This window comes from Cicer arietinum, chromosome 1 (genome assembly GCF_000331145.2).
Source record: "Cicer arietinum cultivar CDC Frontier isolate Library 1 chromosome 1, Cicar.CDCFrontier_v2.0, whole genome shotgun sequence".
In the NCBI taxonomy this organism is placed as follows: Eukaryota; Viridiplantae; Streptophyta; class Magnoliopsida; order Fabales; family Fabaceae; genus Cicer; species Cicer arietinum.
In genome coordinates this window covers 18060907-18080183 of record NC_021160.2, presented here as the reverse complement: position 1 = coordinate 18080183, position 19277 = coordinate 18060907, and the positions used below count along the sequence as shown (strand labels likewise).

At 32.2% G+C, this 19277-nt stretch overlaps 2 protein-coding genes across 3 annotated transcripts in view; one reads left to right on the top strand and one right to left on the bottom strand.

Moving 5' to 3' along the window:
• The first annotated feature begins 5426 nt into the window (after positions 1–5426).
• Positions 5427–11487, top strand: LOC101513213 (uncharacterized). Of its 2 annotated transcripts, XM_012719046.3 has the most exons (8): positions 5427–5784; positions 5873–6013; positions 6611–6838; positions 8886–9093; positions 9641–9777; positions 10060–10140; positions 10499–10565; positions 10729–11487. In XM_012719046.3, the coding sequence occupies exons 1-8, from the start codon at positions 5504–5506 to the stop codon at positions 11026–11028; spliced, it is 1443 nt and encodes a 480-aa protein (XP_012574500.1). In that variant the 5' UTR covers positions 5427–5503; the 3' UTR covers positions 11029–11487. The 2 variants fall into 2 exon arrangements, with proteins under 2 accessions (XP_012574500.1, XP_027188948.1); XM_027333147.2 differs by lacking the exon at positions 5427–5784 and having other exon boundaries at positions 5874–6013; positions 6606–6838.
• A 2687-nt stretch (positions 11488–14174) lies between these two features.
• Positions 14175–19277, bottom strand: part of LOC101512885 (dnaJ protein ERDJ2A) — a 7610-nt gene continuing 2507 nt past the window's right edge. Inside the window, exons 7-12 of the mRNA XM_073370621.1 lie at positions 19112–19277; positions 18642–18819; positions 18401–18520; positions 16306–16392; positions 15713–15823; positions 14175–15202 (exon numbers count right to left, since the gene is read on the bottom strand). The exon at positions 19112–19277 is cut by the window's right edge and continues 26 nt beyond it. Coding sequence (XP_073226722.1) covers positions 14369–15202; positions 15713–15823; positions 16306–16392; positions 18401–18520; positions 18642–18819; positions 19112–19277 — 1496 coding nt within the window. The 3' untranslated portion in view covers positions 14175–14368. The remainder of the gene's footprint in view (positions 15203–15712; positions 15824–16305; positions 16393–18400; positions 18521–18641; positions 18820–19111) is intronic.

The window sequence follows — 19277 nt, the reverse complement described above, 5'->3', positions numbered from 1 at the left end:
TTTTCAAGTTTTTGACGTTAGCTAAATAAATGGAACCAAAATAGTTTTTATTTAGATCCTTAACTTTATTAGATAAAGTAATTTGTCATTCTCTTAATGCATTTTATTTCTTTGATTAATATCAATTACTAAGTTTTGTCACTCTTCACAGTAGAGTATGATTTTATATTTGTATTGTGTTGTTAGCACACAAATTTTTTTTGACGTACCACAAAAAATCAAAATGTCTTTCTATGGTGATTTGTAGTTTTGTTAAGGAGTTAAAATATACTTAAATGTTTAACTATTCTGTGGTTATAAATTGAGGTTTTCTATTCGATGACTGTCAAATCAAATTTGACAAATTCTTTTAGAAAATCAAGAATTGTACAGAAAATAGTTATGGCAAAGAAAGAGATGAAAATGATTGTATCGATTTTGATTGTGATAATGTTAGTTGTTGCACAAGCTGATGATTATCGTGCACCTTCATCGCCATTCACCACCAAAACACCGCTCAATCCGTTTTATCCTTTATACAGGCAAGTGTGCTCTAAAATGTAAACGCTTCATCGTAGAAATACCAAAAGAGTTTGTGTCGGTGCTTGTGAATTATTAAAATGCCATAAGATGCCCTCAAAAGTTAATTATGATTATACATGTCACACCCTAAACTCTAAAATAATATGTATAATAATTTATATTAGATTTTAAAAAAAGAAAATTGTAGTGGATAAAGAAAATTTGTTTTCAAAAAAAGTAAAAAAAAACTTCTAATTAATTCAAACATTATTTCTCAATTAAAACAGTGCAATCTCAATGAACTTTATTTAACTATAATTTCTTAATTTAATTCCAAAAACTTACTAGTACTTATAAGGTCTTCAAACTAAAAGACGTTTCAAATTAAATAAGTCAAATACAAATTACAACTTTTATTCTCGATATCTCCTATCAGAACGGATATTCTCCTAGACATGAACTTCAAGACTCATTGACTTGTAATAGTTGTGATTTCACAAATGTATATCCAAGTTTGTCAAACACTAACAACGAAGGAAGGAGGTGAGTTTCAAAACCTTGTTGATAACATAATATAAGTAAGAAGAACACACAAACAATCATAATAGACCATATCATAACGCATCATGATACATCAAAATATTCAAGAAAAATAATATCACATTATAATGTCAAAATCACTTAAGTAAAATCAAAATATTGTCACATCATCCAAGAAAAATTATTATCACTTTTGAAGCACATTAATATTAAGAAAATACAATGTTACGCATGAGCTTAGACTCAATTTTTTCAAAATTTGATATCATTCTAACTCTGAATTACTTGATTAGGAGGCTTGATACTATACAACCACACAAGTGGGCGGATAATTCAAATTGGCTCTGTCGTCATAGATCTCATCAACTCAATCCGAGACACATATACGTGAAAGTTGAGGTAAACGTGTGTTGCATGGTTGCTCCCGACATTTGGAGGCTACCTTCAAGTCACCTAGGAATTCCAACCCGAATACCTCCAAAGTCTAAAAATCTTACCTTAAGGCTCAACAGTAAACTGCCATAATTAGACCATTCAGTTTTACTTTCCCAAAATCACTAGGTTTGTCAAGCTTTACCTATACGATTTTCCCATTTATTTCAAAATATATTATATTCATGAATTCAAATGTTCTTTCACCCCTTATCTTATTTTGACGTTTTCACACATGAATACGAGTCCACAAGCTAAAGCATTCGTTCTTTGACTCTTTGTCCTTCAATCGATCTAACTCGATAATTTATGGGTAACATAAAAAATAAATTACGAAAACACACTCTAAAATGGGTCAATTTTGAAATTAAGTTGAGTAAACTTACCCTAAATCGAAAAAATAATCAGTGGATATTATAGCCATTGTCCACATGGTCGTTTTATCATGGTTTCACTGAAATCGGACTTAAAATAAAGAAGAATAGTGTAAAATATCGAAATTCATAAACGTTGAAGTCGAGTATTTTATAAAGAAATTTGGTTGGTTAAACATAAGAGAAAATGTGTTTAATTAACTAAATAAATTAGTGAAACAACATACTGGAATTTTGACGAAAACGGAAAAAGTTTTCAGGACAATAGTGGGACACCGACGTAGATTTTCCATTTTATTCTCACTACTCCAGTCATGTGCGGTTGTCGTTTTCCTTCCATTTTTTCTCTATTGTAGCTCTACTATATTTCTCTTATTATATTAGGTTATACTTGACTTTTTTTTTTTTAACATAGGTTATTATTAACCTAACTCATTGAACCATTTTATTTCTTACCGCATTTTTTTTACACAAGACCCAACTAATTTCACACTTATTTTAATTTATTTATTTGTCATTAAATTAATATTTTTTTAAATATCAAATTAAAATATTATCATATTTTGAAAATAGTTTAAATGATAAAATATATAAATATAACATAAGTATATTATATTAGCCACTAAATCAATTAAATATTTATAAAATAGTCACATAACAAGCACACATATAAAGAAAATTAAGCGCAATATTAATAATATTTTAAAATCAATATTTTACAAAATAGATCAATTAAAGTAATTAACTTTTTAAAAATATAACAATAGTAACAAAACTCTCATATTCAAAACTATTACTAATATATGCATTTTAATACAAAGAGCACATTTTAACACTATCTACCATAGTATAAATAAATATTCTAAAATATTAACAATATATTCAAAATAATTATTTATAAAATAATTAATTAAAATAAGAAATAGTTAAAAGTATTTGTAATATAATTGTGTGCACGTTTATCCTTTAGTCAAATGCATATAAAATTATTTTAACAATTTTCAATGCACATATACACGTGAAATCATTTGTAGTCTTATTCTCTAAAACCCTCACAATAAAACCTCACAATAAAATACTACTATTTTTAGAAAAATTGTAAGACTCAACACCAATTATCTAGAACTTCGTAATTGGATCCATACATATTAATAGAAATAGACACAAATAATAAAGAAAAAATAAGTTTACAATTATAGTTTACAATTTTTCCAACAGATTCTTAATCTATTACAACTGGAAATGAATCACAATTGTCTGGTAACAACGTAAAATAAAACATCAAATTTAAATGCTAGTTAGTCTGGAATTATTCCTTTGATTTCAACTTATCTCAAGTTCCTCCAACAGCTACGAAAATAAAAAATAAAGGAGTGAGATATAAAATCTCAATGAATTCTGAAAAATTAAGAGAGGAGTAGTTTAAAAATATTTCTTTCATAGATATTGTGACACCCTAAACCCCAAAATAACATATATAATAATATTATACTAGATTTTTTTGAATTACATATGCGGATAAAGAAAATATGTTTCCAAGAAATTAAAAACTATTAGCTAATTTAGGATATCACATTGCTCTAAAATCAAAATGAACATTTTAAACACATTTTCCTCCTATAAAAATGGGCAATCTCAATAAGGTTGAGAATATATTATTTTCCTCCTTTAATTACTTAATTTAATTCTAAAAAATTATTGGTACTTATAAGGTTTTCATACAAACAGTCGTTTCAAATTTAATAAGTAAAATACAAATTTACAACCCTTATTCTTGGTATCATCTATCAAAGCATGGTTTCTTCCAGACTTAAACTTCATGACTCATTAACTTGTAACAACAACGATTTCTCAAACGCGGAGCTAAACCAGTAAAACACATACAACGAAGTAGGTGAGTTTCGAAATCATGTTGATAGTATAATATAAGTATGAAGGACACACAAAAAATCATAATAGACCATATCATAATCACATTACGATATATCAAAATATTTAAGTAAAATAATTATCTCATTATAATATGCATCATATCATCTAAGAGTAATTATTATTACTTTTGAAACACATCAATCACAACAAAACAATCACAAAGAAATGCAATGTTATGCATGAACTTAGACTTTACTTCACAATATGGTACCATTCTAACTCTGAAGTACTTGGTTAGGAGGTTTGATACTATGCCACCATCCAGGTGGACGGATAATTCAAATTGGCCATGTTCTCACAGATCCCCTCAACTCAACCTGAGACACATATACGCGACAATCGATGTAAACATGTGTTGCATGGTAGCTCCCGACATTTGGAGTGCTACCTCCAAGTCACCTAGGAATTCCCCACCTAAATACCTCAAAGGTCTAACAATCTTGCCTTAAGGCTCAACTGCAAACCACTGTGATTAGGCTCATTCAGTTGTACTTCTCCGAAATCACTAGGCTTGTCAGGCCTACCTATATGATGACAAAATAATCTTCACTTCACAAATTCTCAATATTTATTTTCTCCCCTCGTTGGCCTATGATACTTCATCAAGACCGCCATCTCAAACACAAATTGGAATCACCATTATTTCATCAACTATAGGGTTACTTCAATATTCTCATCACAAATTCACAACATCACTATCATTAATCATATCTCATTAGATAAATTCATCATAATCTTATACCATCACTATCATCAATTATACATCATCACATAGACTTATCACAAATTTATAACATCATTATTATTAATTATACATTATCATAATCACATAAACTTATCAAAATGCATCCACTTTTAATTATCACATCACCTAAACGTGTTTAATCAAATATATACATAAAATTCATTCGACATCCAATATCATAATAATATCAAATTTCACACATTTAACGAAAATAAATCAAATATCACAATAATATTAAATAGCACACATTTAACGAAATTAAATCAATCAACACCTTATAAATATTTCTATTCCACATTTTAATCTCACAATTCTCATATCTTCACATTAATCAATTTATCACTCAAAGGGTCATTGTCGTACGTAGCGAGCCCCGAATGAATCGTTGAAAAATACAATTTTCTCATTTATCTCATATTATATTATACTCATGAATTCAAATGCTAAATTTTATTCAAAAATTAATTAATCGACTTATGGTTAGTTTTTGAAGTGTATATGAAGAAAAAAAATCTGACTCCTTTATAGTAAATAATATCAAGTATTAATCATCAAATAATTATTATTAATTTGAGCACATACATCACCAATAATAAATAATTATAATATTAACTATTAATCAACTCACTTTACAACTTTTCACGTCAAATTCATGAAGATGATTTAGGTCTTCTAAACTGGACAACTCAAATAATAAAATAAATATCATCAATCATTAATTATAAATAATCAATATTATATACATATGACTATTTATACATAGTTATAATATTAATTATTAATCACTCATTTTATAACTTTTATATAAACAAAATTCATCTGGAAAATAATTAGATCAAGAACCATACACATGTCGCGCTATGATGGAATCTCAAAATGAAAATGTGACTTATTAATTATCATCTTTATTCCTTTGTCTTTTCTCTCTTTGAAATAACTTCCCCCCAACCTCTACTCTTCCATTTCTTCCTCCGCCGCCATGTCACTAGCCGCCGCCGATTCCGGTGATATCCATCGCTACACTCCGGAGGAGGTCGACAATTTTCACAATGACAACGTCGAATCATCAGAACTTCAACTTCCTTCTATAACACCGTCGATCCCTCGTTCCTTCCGCGGCACGTTCGTGATGGTTCCGCCGGAAAAGCTTCAGAGAGTCCTCGTTGCTTCGGCTAAGGGTTTCTCGATCGGAGCTGGTATTAAAGGCGGTCTCGCTCTCTTCGCGATCTTGGCACGATTCGCGCGAAAAAAACCGCCAAGGTGAGGAAAAAAAAAGGTCGAAACTCGAAGAAGTGTGTACTGATTCGCGGTTGCGAAGATTGATTTCGTTTTTGCTCGTTTTGTTCAGGAAGGAGATTGTGTTGACGAACGGTGAAGTGATTGTTTCGGCTTTGAAGGAAACTTTGAGATATGGTTTGTTTCTTGGAACCTTCGCTGGAACGTTTGTTTCAATGGATGAGCTTATAGCTGCTCTCGGAGGTCACCGTAGGCATGTTCTTCTTTTTCTCTTAATTAATTGCTTCTGATAATTGATTTATTGTTAATGTTATTGTTAAGTTAAGCTCTGTAACTGTAGGTTAGTTTTAGAAGTGAATCGAAGTTCAATCCATTGAATCCTTGAACTATATTGCAAAAGATGTAATTAAGTGGAAGTAAAGCAATTTGCATGTTCTGTCTGGTAATTAGTTATAGAGATGTGGTGCGAGCTGCATGATTTTCTGTAATTGAATGAGTGTCATGGTGCTTTAATGAGGTTGACATAATGGAAATATGCTAGGTCTGCATGGAGGAAAATGTATATAGAGAGAGCTATGAAGCACTGGCACTTCATTCATATTGAAGGCATATCCTAATGTCTGATATATGTTGGTGTCACCGACCTCAACAGAGACTTGTGATTACAAACAACCACTTCTATTTTCTCAAACAGGATTATCGCAAATACTAAGATTAACATTTGTTTTAATAAAATAAATAATAAGTATATGAAAATGGAGAGTAGAGGCACAGCACACTTTAGCCATGGGTTTTGGGTTTGTGGAGTGGGTATGATTGTGATTGGTTTTGTGATGTGTTTGTAGTTCAGAACAGCGAGGTGGAGGGCTCTGTTGGCAGGGGCGGTTGCTGGGCAGTCGATGCTTCTGACAGGGTTAGAGGCACAACACACAAGTTTGGCCATTTACATTCTCATGCGTGCTTCTGTTTTGGCATCTCGTTGTGGGATTAAGAGCAAAAGGTTCGGGAGAATTTGTAAGCCTCTCACATGGAAGCATGGAGACATTTTCCTCATGTGTCTATCCTCTTCCCAAATATTGTATGTAACTACGCTTATCTTTTTTATTATTTTCATTTATTTATGCTTTTTTAGCTCAGTCTCTCTTGTCTTTTGAATATCATGGCAGTACCCTGGGTTCTCTTAAGATGCTAGTCTGTGTTTCACTTGATGGCTTCACAGTTTAAGGTTGTTGCATGATGTGATTCCTGTTTCTATGTTCAGTTCACCGATAACTATGCATGTACTAAAAATACATAGATACCAAATGTGAGATATGCTAACATGTTCACTCCAGTTAAACCATATCCTTGTCTAATTAAATAATTCGTATAATAAGAATGGCTTATCTTGTTCGTTAAATGGGCTTCTACATTTGGTGACTAGTTATTCACCCTATACTAGTTTTGTCCTTGCTAATAGTGACTGAAGGTGCTGGGCTCTACCTTGTCTAGTTATCTTACAAGAAAATTGCTGTTTAGTATAAAAGGAAAAGACAATAATTTGTATGAAAGTGCTTACCACTGTAGGATAATGTTAAATTGCTTTTACTTGTTTTTGAAGAGATGTATCTCTCCTGACGTGATTGGTTAATTGTTCTTTTGTTCCGATTTTCTACGACAGCATTTCTCATACAATTTTAATTTCTCAGAAGCCTTAGACCAACTTGTATCCCTGTGATGTGCTCAGCAATCTCTGGCTATCTCAGACAAAATTTGATTCCGGCTATGCCAATGCAGTATAGCCCTGGCTATCCCAGATACATTCTTGCCTTGGTTATTCTAGATTAGTGATGAAGTTGTTATGATTCATACCAACCTCCCATTGTGAATTTTACCTAATGTGATTTCTCCTGTCTCACTAAGGAGTCATGCCGTAATGAATTATTCTTGGTTGTGATGTGCTCCATCCTCAGTTTTAGTTTTTATTTCTATTTATTTGGTTTCCTAAGTTTTCTTGTTCTTTAAGAATCTGTTGAAGTTGTGGGATTTTAGAGAAAATGAGGAGAGAAAAAAGTAAGGGTTTGAATATTATTGATAATAGCTTAATGCTGACTTGATTACAAAAGACTCAATACTAATATCTATTTATAGATAAACATAAACTCAATCCTAAATCAGGAATAAATCATAATAATAATGAGAGATATCTCTATGATTATAAATTGATCCTAGGGAATAATTCAAGATACTCTAATATAATATAATAAATATTATAGTTCTTTTTGTGTACGGTTGCCTGCTAGGAAATTTCAGCTTATGTTCATTCTATTGAATCTCTTCTTACTTGGCCATCCAACTTTGAGATTAATGATCATTCCAACCATTTGTCTTTCCACCAATGCTCTTCTCTGCGATATTTTCAACTTCTTCAAGTTGTTTTGTGAGCCCATATATTGCCTTTTTAAGGATTTATTGGTAACAATCTTAAAGCTTATTAAGCTATAGCTTGAGGAGGAGAAGTGTTAAAATATATGAAAAATATCATAATATTTTGTTGTATCTTAGAGCAGTTAAATAACTTAGTAAGAAAGATATTGATGCCAGCTAGACTTATATTGGAAAAATCAAGCTTCTGAGAAGTTGAATATATAACTGAAAGTGAAAGAAAATAGCGGGAAACTATGAGATATTTTCTGTGAAATGTATTTTGAATTCTCTGATGATATGTTAGAATGTAAAGTGGTTCTATTTATAAGCCAAACTAAAGCTAAGTCAGTTTACTGATTCTTACTAATTATAACAGAATAAGACATACTATTGACAACACAAGGAGAAGCAGCTAGACAGTAGAAGCAGTTGCCAGTTAGACTGCTGTACCAGCAGAATCCTCAACTGAAGTTCAATATATCATAAGCGTAGTACAATGCTAACACATTCGTGTAAATAAAATTATGACTCCTATTTTACAACCATGACTGTGCACATGCAGCTGCACCCTTGATAGTTCATGTTGGGGCCATGCTTCCAATACAGTCACACTTTATGTCCCTCTCGCTTCTCTTCCCCCTCTTTTCTCCCTTTTAATAATTATTGAAGGAATTTTTACAAAGAAAGATTAATGATAATAGTGAATCTTTCGATTTCAGGTCTGCTTATATATTAAAGCAAGAAAGTTTGCCTGCTTCATATAAATCTTTTCTCAATAAACATGGTGGAAAGGATGCAGTTATCTTACAAGGTGTAAAAGATATAGCCAGTGGCATGCCTTTTTCTAATTTGGATGCAATAAAGAAATACTACAAGACCATGGGTGTCGACGTGAAATTAGATCCAAATATGAAAGTCCCCTGCTCGGTATGAAATACCGATTTTTTTATTCTTGTCCTTTTATCTGAACCTCAGGCTACTTAAAAATCAACCAATAGAAAGTAAGTAAAGTAAAAGAAAACATAATTGTTAAACAGTGTTCAATATCAAATTTGGAAGCTGAATTTGATCCCACCATTTTTTTTATTCTGATTGAATCATGAGAAATGTGTTTCTTTAGATGATATTTATTCATATTTGACGTGGAACCACATGTGAACATCAAAGTGTCTGGACTTTGGTGGAAACATATAGGTTTTCATCATTCTTTTCTGCTCTATTCCATGATAAAATTATCCATTCAAGTTTAGTCATATTTATAGTATTGAATTTCTCTTTTTTTTTTTCTTTCTTTTTTTGGATTGTGTTCAACTATGCCATTCTGGCCTGATGATTCTTGATTGAACAGTATAACACTGCAATTTCTGTTTGAAACGTTGCATATCTCTGTTCAATATTTAATTTGTAGCCCATGATAGAAAACTTGAGATCTGTGTAGCTTTTTACAGTGTTTAAAATCACTGATGTTTTGCAGATTGTACATGGGAATCAATCATGTGGTGACCACATAATTTCTTTTCTCATTCAAGCCTACAAAAGAGCGCTACCTGTTTATCTTCCAGTTTATCTGATACCTGCCCTAATAGTTCACAGAAAAGGACTTTTAATAAGGTGATCTGATTGGAATGGGTAGCAACCAATCTACTATTCTCACAATTGAAGTGTTATTATTAATGATGGTTTCAATTGAATAAATTAGCATTTAGCAGTGGCACATATGCTGATTTTGTTATGAAATTGAAAGGGGTTTTCTGGACAACAAATTGTTCCATCTAATATTTCTCGGTCTCTCAAATCAAGGATGAAATGAATATCATGCTTTGTGCTATGTAGTTATGAGATTACATTAACTTGCACTTTCTCATTATACGTAGTTAAAATGCTTAACTGCAGGCCTATTACAATATTGAGAAAGAGTCTTATTGGCACTGCAAGATCAAGCTTGTTTCTGTCTGTGTATTGTGCATCTGCCTGGTTAGCATCTTGTTCCGTGCACTATTATTTTGTTGTTGGTTGTCTTGTTGCTAAATTAGTTTTGTTTCGAAACAATTATTTATGATTGCTTTACCCAAGCTTAAAGTTAACTAATGATTTTCCATAAAAAAAAAAAAGGTTAGCTATAATGGTTATTTTTGAATACTTGCTTCAATTTTCTTGCGTTCAAAAAGAAAATACTTTCTTTCCTTACGCTCAGTTACTTTTTTTTTATGCAACTGGTAGCCCGTTCATTTCTCATTCTTCTTTGATTCACTTATTGTTATTTTGAATGCACCAATTTTGTTGAAACTTTAAAGTGACATTGTATAATATGGATACCTCTATTCTTAATCAGGATGTGGACGTGTTTTCTCTTTAGGATCTTCAAACGATGTAATGTTCCAATGGTGGCCATGGGAACGGTATGTTGCTTTCTGCATCCAAATATTTATATCTGTTTGATTAGGGGTAATTCAATTTGTATTATTTGACACACCAGTTTTCTAGAATCACATTCATGGAAAGAATAATTATTTCAATTACAGTAGTTGTTTTGTTATGAAGTTAAACCTTGCATTTGTGTAGTTCCCAACTGGCCTAGCATTGGCGATTGAGAAGAAAAGCAGGCGAATAGAGATATCGTTATACTGCCTTGCCCGGGCTATTGAGAGTTTCTTCACATGCATAGCTGATGCTGGGTATCTGCCGCAGTCTAGAACTATCAAGAGAGCAGATGTCGTAGTTTTCAGCTTGTCAACAGCCATCATAATGCACTGCTATGCACAAGAGAGGGAAGTGTTCAGATCCAAATATTTGAATGTTCTCGATTGGGTGTTTGGTGTACCACCTCCTCCATTTGAAACCCCGCGATGCAAAGATAGCTAGGCAAAAGTGTTAAGCCCATTAGGGTATTTTGGCCGAAAAATTTGACTCGGTGGCACATATTTGGTGTTGCCTTCTCAAAGTAAATGGTGGCCTGGGAACCTGAATTTTGCGTTGAGCAAGGAACTAGAATGGTCATTACTTTAACAAATGATAATAGTACTCCCAGATGCATTCTGTAAACTCGCGAAGGATGAAGGTGTTTCGGCTGATCATTGCTTCATGATGTACTTTTCAAGCAAGATACAGAAATATATTCATTGGAGTTACACAGGGTTGATCATTATTAAAACCTCCAACAATCAATTCTTCGCGGTTCGGATCCCCATCCTGCATACTTCATCACACCCGTTGTCTTTGAAATTTGGCACTTTTATCCGTGTAATCATTCAATATTTTATCAATATTTCAAAATATTTATTTATTTTACAAAACATTAATCAATCCGGTCTCTTAGTCCGACTCTATGACTTAACAGAAACGACAACACTAATATAAAATGTTAAATGTCTAAGTAGCATCTATGTAAGCATATTCGTATCTTGCACACTAGAGGGAGTACTCTGAAGCTAAGAGTTAAGCTATCTCCTCTTTTCTCTCTCTTTTTTGACAGAAAAATTCTAGTACGAACCTCTCTCTTATTTGAATCTTCCGTCACTACTTCCTCTACCACCTCCTTTTTCCAAACACAAGTCATAGCCATAGCTGCACTATTATCTTTCTTTTTGCCCGACTTATACTTCCATTCATACTATTAGAGGGATTTATGGTGTAAAAACTTTACTGAATTGGACAATATTTATGGTTTGATCCAGTTTTTGAAAACTACTTCAGAATCAAGTTCACTTCAGTTCTTAATCTATTTGAAAATTGGTTTAGAAATATAAATCAGTTTAATATTTTGAATAAGTTTTAAGTTAAAATCGATTTTAAATAAGTTATTTGGGAAAAGAATTTTAAAATTCTTTTGACAATTTTATTTAAAAAAAGTTTCTGATTTTTTTTAATAATTTTTTTTTGAAAAAGTTAAATATAAAAAAAAATTGATAAAATTGAGGTAAAAATTTCAATTATTTCATGAAAATAAAATTCAAAAAAATAATTTAAAAGTTCTTTTGATAAAACTTTTTTAATTTTTTTTGAGAAATAAAGATATAAAAAAATTAAAAAGTTTTGATTTTTTTTCAACACAAATTCGAAAATATTTCTCAAATTTTCCAAAAAAAAATGTTTTATATCATTTTTTAGAAAAATAAATTTTGAAATTTTTAAGAAAAAATCTTAATTGAATTTTAAATTGATAAATTAATTTTTGAATTAATTTAGTTTTTTTAATACAATACAATTCAATTTATCAATATAATTTAATTAATTATATGTTTTTCATAATTTTTTTTTTGGATGACTGATGTGTTTTGTTGAGTTTTTTTATTTTAATTGTGGAAAAAAGTATTGTACAAAAAAGTTGGAAGGCATGAATTGTCAAAGTTGATAGGTTGATGGATAGGCATTAATTGACAATGTTGTAAAGGTGACAGATTGGTTACAAATGTGCAATAGTGATGAGATGGGTCTTGAGAAGTATGGTTGTAAGTTGTAACCGTAGAGTTCAATCACATGGGGTTTAAAGCTTTTAATATCATGTTGATTGTGAAATGGGTGTGAAGCTTCTCTACTCATAAAAGGCAAATTCTAAGGAGGTTTGCTATCGACCCGTTTCTAAAAATTACTTTGATGATTACAATTTTAATAAAAAATGTAATTTAACAGTTCTCTTTATCTTTATGTCTTATTCGGCGATTTAATTGGTGTCCGATCGACGAATTAAATTTTAAAGATATATATTTTCTTTTTGACTTCGATCGAGTTGATGTTTAAACCGCTAAGACTAAAAGAGTTGTTTAAAGAGTCATTAAGATGGTGGTAAATAGATTTGTGTATTGGTTTTTAGTTTTAGCTGATTATTAATAGAGTAGCCTTTTTTATTAAAAAAAGATACTCATTTATTTAAATTGATAGTATATATTTATTGGTATTTATTTGTATTTGTAGCGTTGATACACTAAAATCATTAGTTGAATCCATTAACATTGCACCAAAGTTAATATATCAATCTAAATGAAATAAATATGGTAATAAGATGAGAAAATCAAAATCACCAAACTAAGATGGCGAACTAAATGTTCCACTAAAGCGACAAAATAGCGTTAAAACACAAAAACAGATAGATATGTATGAAAATCACTTATTTAAATTATTTAATAGAGAAAAATAAATTAATACAAATAGAACATTTAGATAGAGTAATTAAGCAGACATTTGGAAAAGAAATCCATGTCAAAATACCAATTGGTTTTATGTTTGGAAGATCAACCATAGTAGTTATATTCTTGATATTAAAATTAATAGAGAAATATCAGGGGAATCAAAAACAAAGACTTGCACATATTCATGCTTATAAAAGGCATGTGATAAAAGGGCATCGTAGATGCCACTAGGTCCCTTTGTTAACTTTTATCATATTTGGTAATATTCATTTTTTTTTTAATCAATTTTGGTCCCTATTTTAGAAATTCACTAAATAAAGCATCTCATAAAGAGCGCCATTGATGTTACTCTGGACCTTACAATGATGCAAAAAAGAAACTACTTAAGGTCCACTTATACTTTAAAAACATTGATGGTTTAATTTTTATTTTCTTACCGGGTACAACTTGATTGCAAAAAGAAAATTCTTGTATTTATTTTCTTTTTGAGGGAAGATACTTTTAAAATAAATAATTGTTTGTAGTTTTCTAAAAAGTGAAAATGTCAAAATTAATTTCCATTATTTTGAAAAATGTATTTTTATTCAATAACATCTTATCTTCTTTCCATAGTTCCTTAAAAGAGTCTCTCATCAAAACAAAATTAACACACATTCTAAACAATGGAAACATCACAAAGTAAATGCCTACTTAAAACTTTTTATCACTTAAATTACTTCAAAAATTTACCAACCCTTTCAAAATTTTATCATTCCAAAAACAATAGAAAAAATACTACAACCAAGGGAATGGTAGAGCTGATTACATGGTCACTTGACGCTAGGACTCCGCTCAAAACTAAAAATTTCCAATAAAAACTTTTAAATGTTGGAACACTGGAACTGAAACAAAATTTAATCCTTCAACTCATTTTCCAAACTTTAAATTTATCAGATAAGATGACAATTTAATCATGATATCTATCAGCTGAAAAAAGGATATCAAAAGTCCAAGGATCAAAGCAGTCCAACTGATAAACTAAAATGGACAGTATAGTTCTAGTATTCTTTTGATAACAAAAGCAAAAACAAAAATTCTCATTCTTCATCTGAGCCTGAACTTTCAGCAGCTTGACTGTTTTTATTCCCGGTTCCATTAGCAGCTTGATGCTTATTTTTTGAATTTTGATCATCTTCTTCATCTTCACTATACTCACTCTCATAGTCATCATCGTACTCTTCTTCCTCATTCTCCTCATCCTCCTCAACTCCATCCTCCATGATAGGTCCCTCATCAGCTAAAGCAGCAGCCCTAGTGCCAGCCCGAGTCCGTTTCAAAACTTTGAGCTTTAAATTTGTCTTCCTGTCACAGCCCAACCAAGAGTCACACAAACAATAGCAAGTCAAATTATAGTTACCCTCTGATGGTGCCTGGAACTTGCCCATTACCAATCTAGATCCCCCCTTCACCTTCTCCACTGCTTCTGCAACTGCCTTACTGGTCTCCTTCGCAGTTGCCCCAGATCCCTCCTTAGATTCCGCAATTGTCTTAGAGGCAGCGGTTACAGCAGCAGCTTCATCCATGAAACTAACCTTCTGAAAATACCATACATTGTTCGAAACAGAATCCGCAAGCAAAAACCAGAAATTCTCTTCCTTGTGAAATGGATAGTGAGGGGCATGCGGAAGGGCACCAATCAGGCCATTACCTCTTTTATTATTAATCCAAGCATGGATGGTAACAATGTCACCTTCTTGTATACCCTCTTCGCCTTCAGTCTCACAAGTTACCTCAAGGGTCAAGGAAGGCATCATACCCAGAACGATCTCAACGTCTTGCACTTCATCAGAAGATAACCCTGCTGTTTGAGTAAGCAGCTCAGCTCGCTCCTGTGAGTCCATGTCATAAAGTTCCTGAAATGTTCTTACCTTCTGCATATGAAGAAGGAAAATACTTAGTTCCAACTTCCAACACTCATGTGGCATGGGATCAAATTGGAAACTCAATATGACAGAAACAAAATGGAAATCCAACATTTATATTTCAAACAGCCATCATAGTCATAATACAGTATGTAACTGTTGTCTAATTGTGCAGAACAGAGATAACTGTTGTCTAATACAGTTTTTTAGAATAAAACAAGTTTGATAGCAGTTTCACAGAACTAGCAATTCAGCCACTAGATCCTATCCAAAATTAAAAAGAACCAATATGAATAATATCCTTTACTCAGTATCAATGCTAGAGATCACTTGGCAGAAATCAAACTTATACTGAACTGGATCCAATGAGTAGCTAACTAGGTTTCCCTAGAACAAAGTGCATATATGTTTTGCAAGTGTCTTAACCTCTATCTTTTGACAATGTAACTACACAAGAATTAACAGACATGAGCATTTAGAGCAGTGGTATTTAACCATATATATAGCGTTTTGACGCACCTTACGGGCCACCTTCTTAACCACAGTCTCACTAATGTGTGGCAGCTGCAGAAATGGTGCAATGCCTTCAGGTGATCCACTGGTAGTCTTTCTAGAACTGAGAGGAACAGCCTGCATAGGAGATCATAAATCATAAAAATAAACTTTAATACTTAAAATACTGAGAGCAAAAGTATTAGTGGATGAAATTATAAGAGAAAAAATGGGGGCATCCTCCAAAAAAATCCACAAAGCTGATGGGAAACAAGACATAATCCACTAGGAGATTTACAATTAATAAAATTTCAACAGACTTAAGCAGGTTATCAGTATGCGCATATGAACAACGGATACATATTAACAATTACAACATACAAATAAATGACAATAAGGAATAAAAGAAAATAATGTCCCACATATTTCAGTAGAGAGACTGATCTGTACGTATGTAAAGGGGGCTGAATATTGAACATATTGAATATGTAGAGCTTCACGATCACTTATTCTATTTCAAATAACAGAGTACTAGTTGTATCTCGAACATAAGTAAGGGTGCAATTGGAGGAAATAAATATGACTGAATTGTAATACTTTGATTAACTTAGATTCATTACCTGGATGATACATTGGGAAAGCTCAACAACACCAATTGCAGGTCTCAACCATCCGTGCCCCTGAGCATTGCGTGGAATGACTGCCATCTTTTACAGAGACTAGAGTATTAAAGAATGTACAAAATGCAAATATAACAGTTTCAAAACTACAAATATAGAAACATAAATATTATATCCATCATCGTATAAAAGAAAGATGGCAAGCATAACTTGATGACCTTAGGGTGAAAACATGCTTCATTTTAAATGTAGTTATGATATTAGTTTTGATAAAGTTAATCTCCGCAGTTCTGTCATCCTACTTATGTCTGTCTTTTTTGTATTTGAATAAGGAAAATACTTAACAACTAGGGGTGGACACGAAATCCGTGACCCACCCAAAACCGTGCAAACCGAGTTTAGTTTTTGCCAAACGGTCTGGTTTACATGGGTAGTCGGGTAACCAAAGAAAAAAAATTGAGTACAAACGGATGCACTCGGTCAGGTTCGGTCTGCAAATTGCAATCCAGTAGTACCTTACACCGACCGAGAATGAACTAAAGAAACAACTTTTCTACTCTCTGTTATTAGTTTCATAGGAGGAACAGACAAAATATTACAAGATTAGCTGGAGTAATCGAGTATTTTTACAGACTTGTCATTGTTTCAGAAGTATGGGAAACGATTCATGACTTTGATTTTTGGGACTCTCTTATTATTAATAATATTAAATCTATAATTCCTTTTACTACAGTCATTTAGTCTGTCTCTAAAAAAAACCTGTTTAAATAATTTTTTTCCAACAAAACAATACTCACTATATTGCAGACTTCAACCTCAAAATCTCACATTCGGTCCTTTTTATCTCTCTCAATCTAGAGTTTTCTACCACCAGTTCACCTCATATTTGCATGCAAGGTCCAAAAATGTTTTCATTGTTATGATGCAACAAAGATAGTTTCTCTGTGAGAGATTTTTCTCTTTGAATTCAAAGCAAGATGTTTACCCACACAGAAACTAGACAGTCAGACCCCGTGTTCAGGGCTTTGTCCACCCCTACTAACAACTATTAAAACATTTCAGAAAACCCACAGGAATTGCTTAGCACAAGTTCCGTTTGGTCTGTTTCTTTTAGTTTATTTAATTTTTACAAGCACCAGTTCTGTTTGGTCTGTTTCTTTTAGTTTATGTATTTTTTAATACATTTTCCCCGGAGAAACTGCAGATTGAATAAAATCCACTTCTGTAATCAACTGCCTTTTATCACTCTGTGACTAATCTCTCTTCAAGCAACACACAGAGAAGTTTACTAGCAGTTCATTCATATTGTTGTCAGAAACTCTATGATGCACGGATACTCCACTTTCCATGCCGTATCCGTGTCGGATACTTCCCGATACACCAAAAATACATACCTAAAAGGTATCCGGGAAGAACGTTTCAAAAAAAAATGTCAGACACATCAAATTCGCTCACAAGCCTCTTCAACCACTTGCATATTGAAGCACTAACTTGAAATCAGCATACTTATCCCACTCATTTGCCTTTATTTTCAATCGACATATTTCAAATGTCAATAGTCTAAAGAGGGTCCAATCTCAATGTAAAGAGTGTAAACAGTCCAATCAATAGTCCTATTTTTCTTAAGTTTTATCTTTTTTATTTTATTTTAAATTATTTCTATATTATATTTACTAATATTGTGAAAATTTTATTTTTATATATATGTATACTAAACGGATCGTATCCTATATTTTATAAGAAATAGTGTATTGTCGCATTCTGTGCAGCATAGCAAATATTTCTATTAGCAGTGCATTTAAATTGTTGACTGTTGGCAGGGTCTATAATATTTTGCATCTTAAACAAAAAATTCAACCTTTTTTTTTTTTGATAAGTGACATAACTCAGCAAAAGTAACCCTTTAAGTTGGGCCCCAGGCCTGAGCACCTGCCGTGGATGATTTAGTTTATATGGGCAATGTTTAAGAATTCAGTGTTTTAAGGATTACACTTTGCAAAATAAAGTGCAGAATAAAGGGAACAGCATGATAAATAACACATGAGCACTGAGCCTAGTCTACTAAGAATCAGAAGATCAATAATCAGTCAGTTACCTTCATTAATTCTTCAAGCAGGCGAGGTGCTGTTTCCAAAATCCGTCTGAAATCACTTTGTAAAGATGGAGACAAGGCTGAAAATTCACGTGTCAACTGAGCTTGAACTAACAGTTCCGTCTAAAAGAAAATAGCATAGGTGTGAGCACACAAAGGACTATTTGAAATCAGAATAGAACACTTAGCTAACCAGTAAGAAAAGAATACTCAATTTGGCATAGCCAGCCATACAATAAGATACCTTAACTAATGCAGGATGCTGCTTCCAAAATTTGGCCTGCTCCTGCTTAATGTTCTTGAGGTCAAGATTCAACTCACTCCTTACCAACATAAAAAGCTTCTGAAGAGGTTCATCATCTGTTCTTCGAACTGGAATTTCCATGTATTCAGCAGCCTTTGTGAAGACATCCATGACTTTGCTGAACATAGTATTCACATTAAAAAAAATAAGAAAGATAGATGGTGTGGGTTCTCAAACATGCCAAAAAGGTTTACAAAAGGAAGTCTTGGATAAAAGAATATGTGTGTATCCAATTAAACAGCATAACTGAATCAATTTTTTATGACATTTACATGTGACAGTAACTTATATAGAAGAGAACTGTGTATACAGTAGTTGTTAACAGAAAACTGAACTACTACTATCACACTAAAATTCTACAGCAAAGATACTATCAAGAATTGTACAACAAAGATAAACAATGAATATACCTGGGGGCCAAAGAAGGCTTCATGAAGTAATAGTAAGTGGAAAGTGTTTGATGCATCACATAGTTGCCGGTATACTTTGATGATCTCGAGAGATAGACAACAGCCACAACCAATGGCAAGAGAATGCACACACCAACAATCCAAAGCAAAAGTATCCCACCAGATG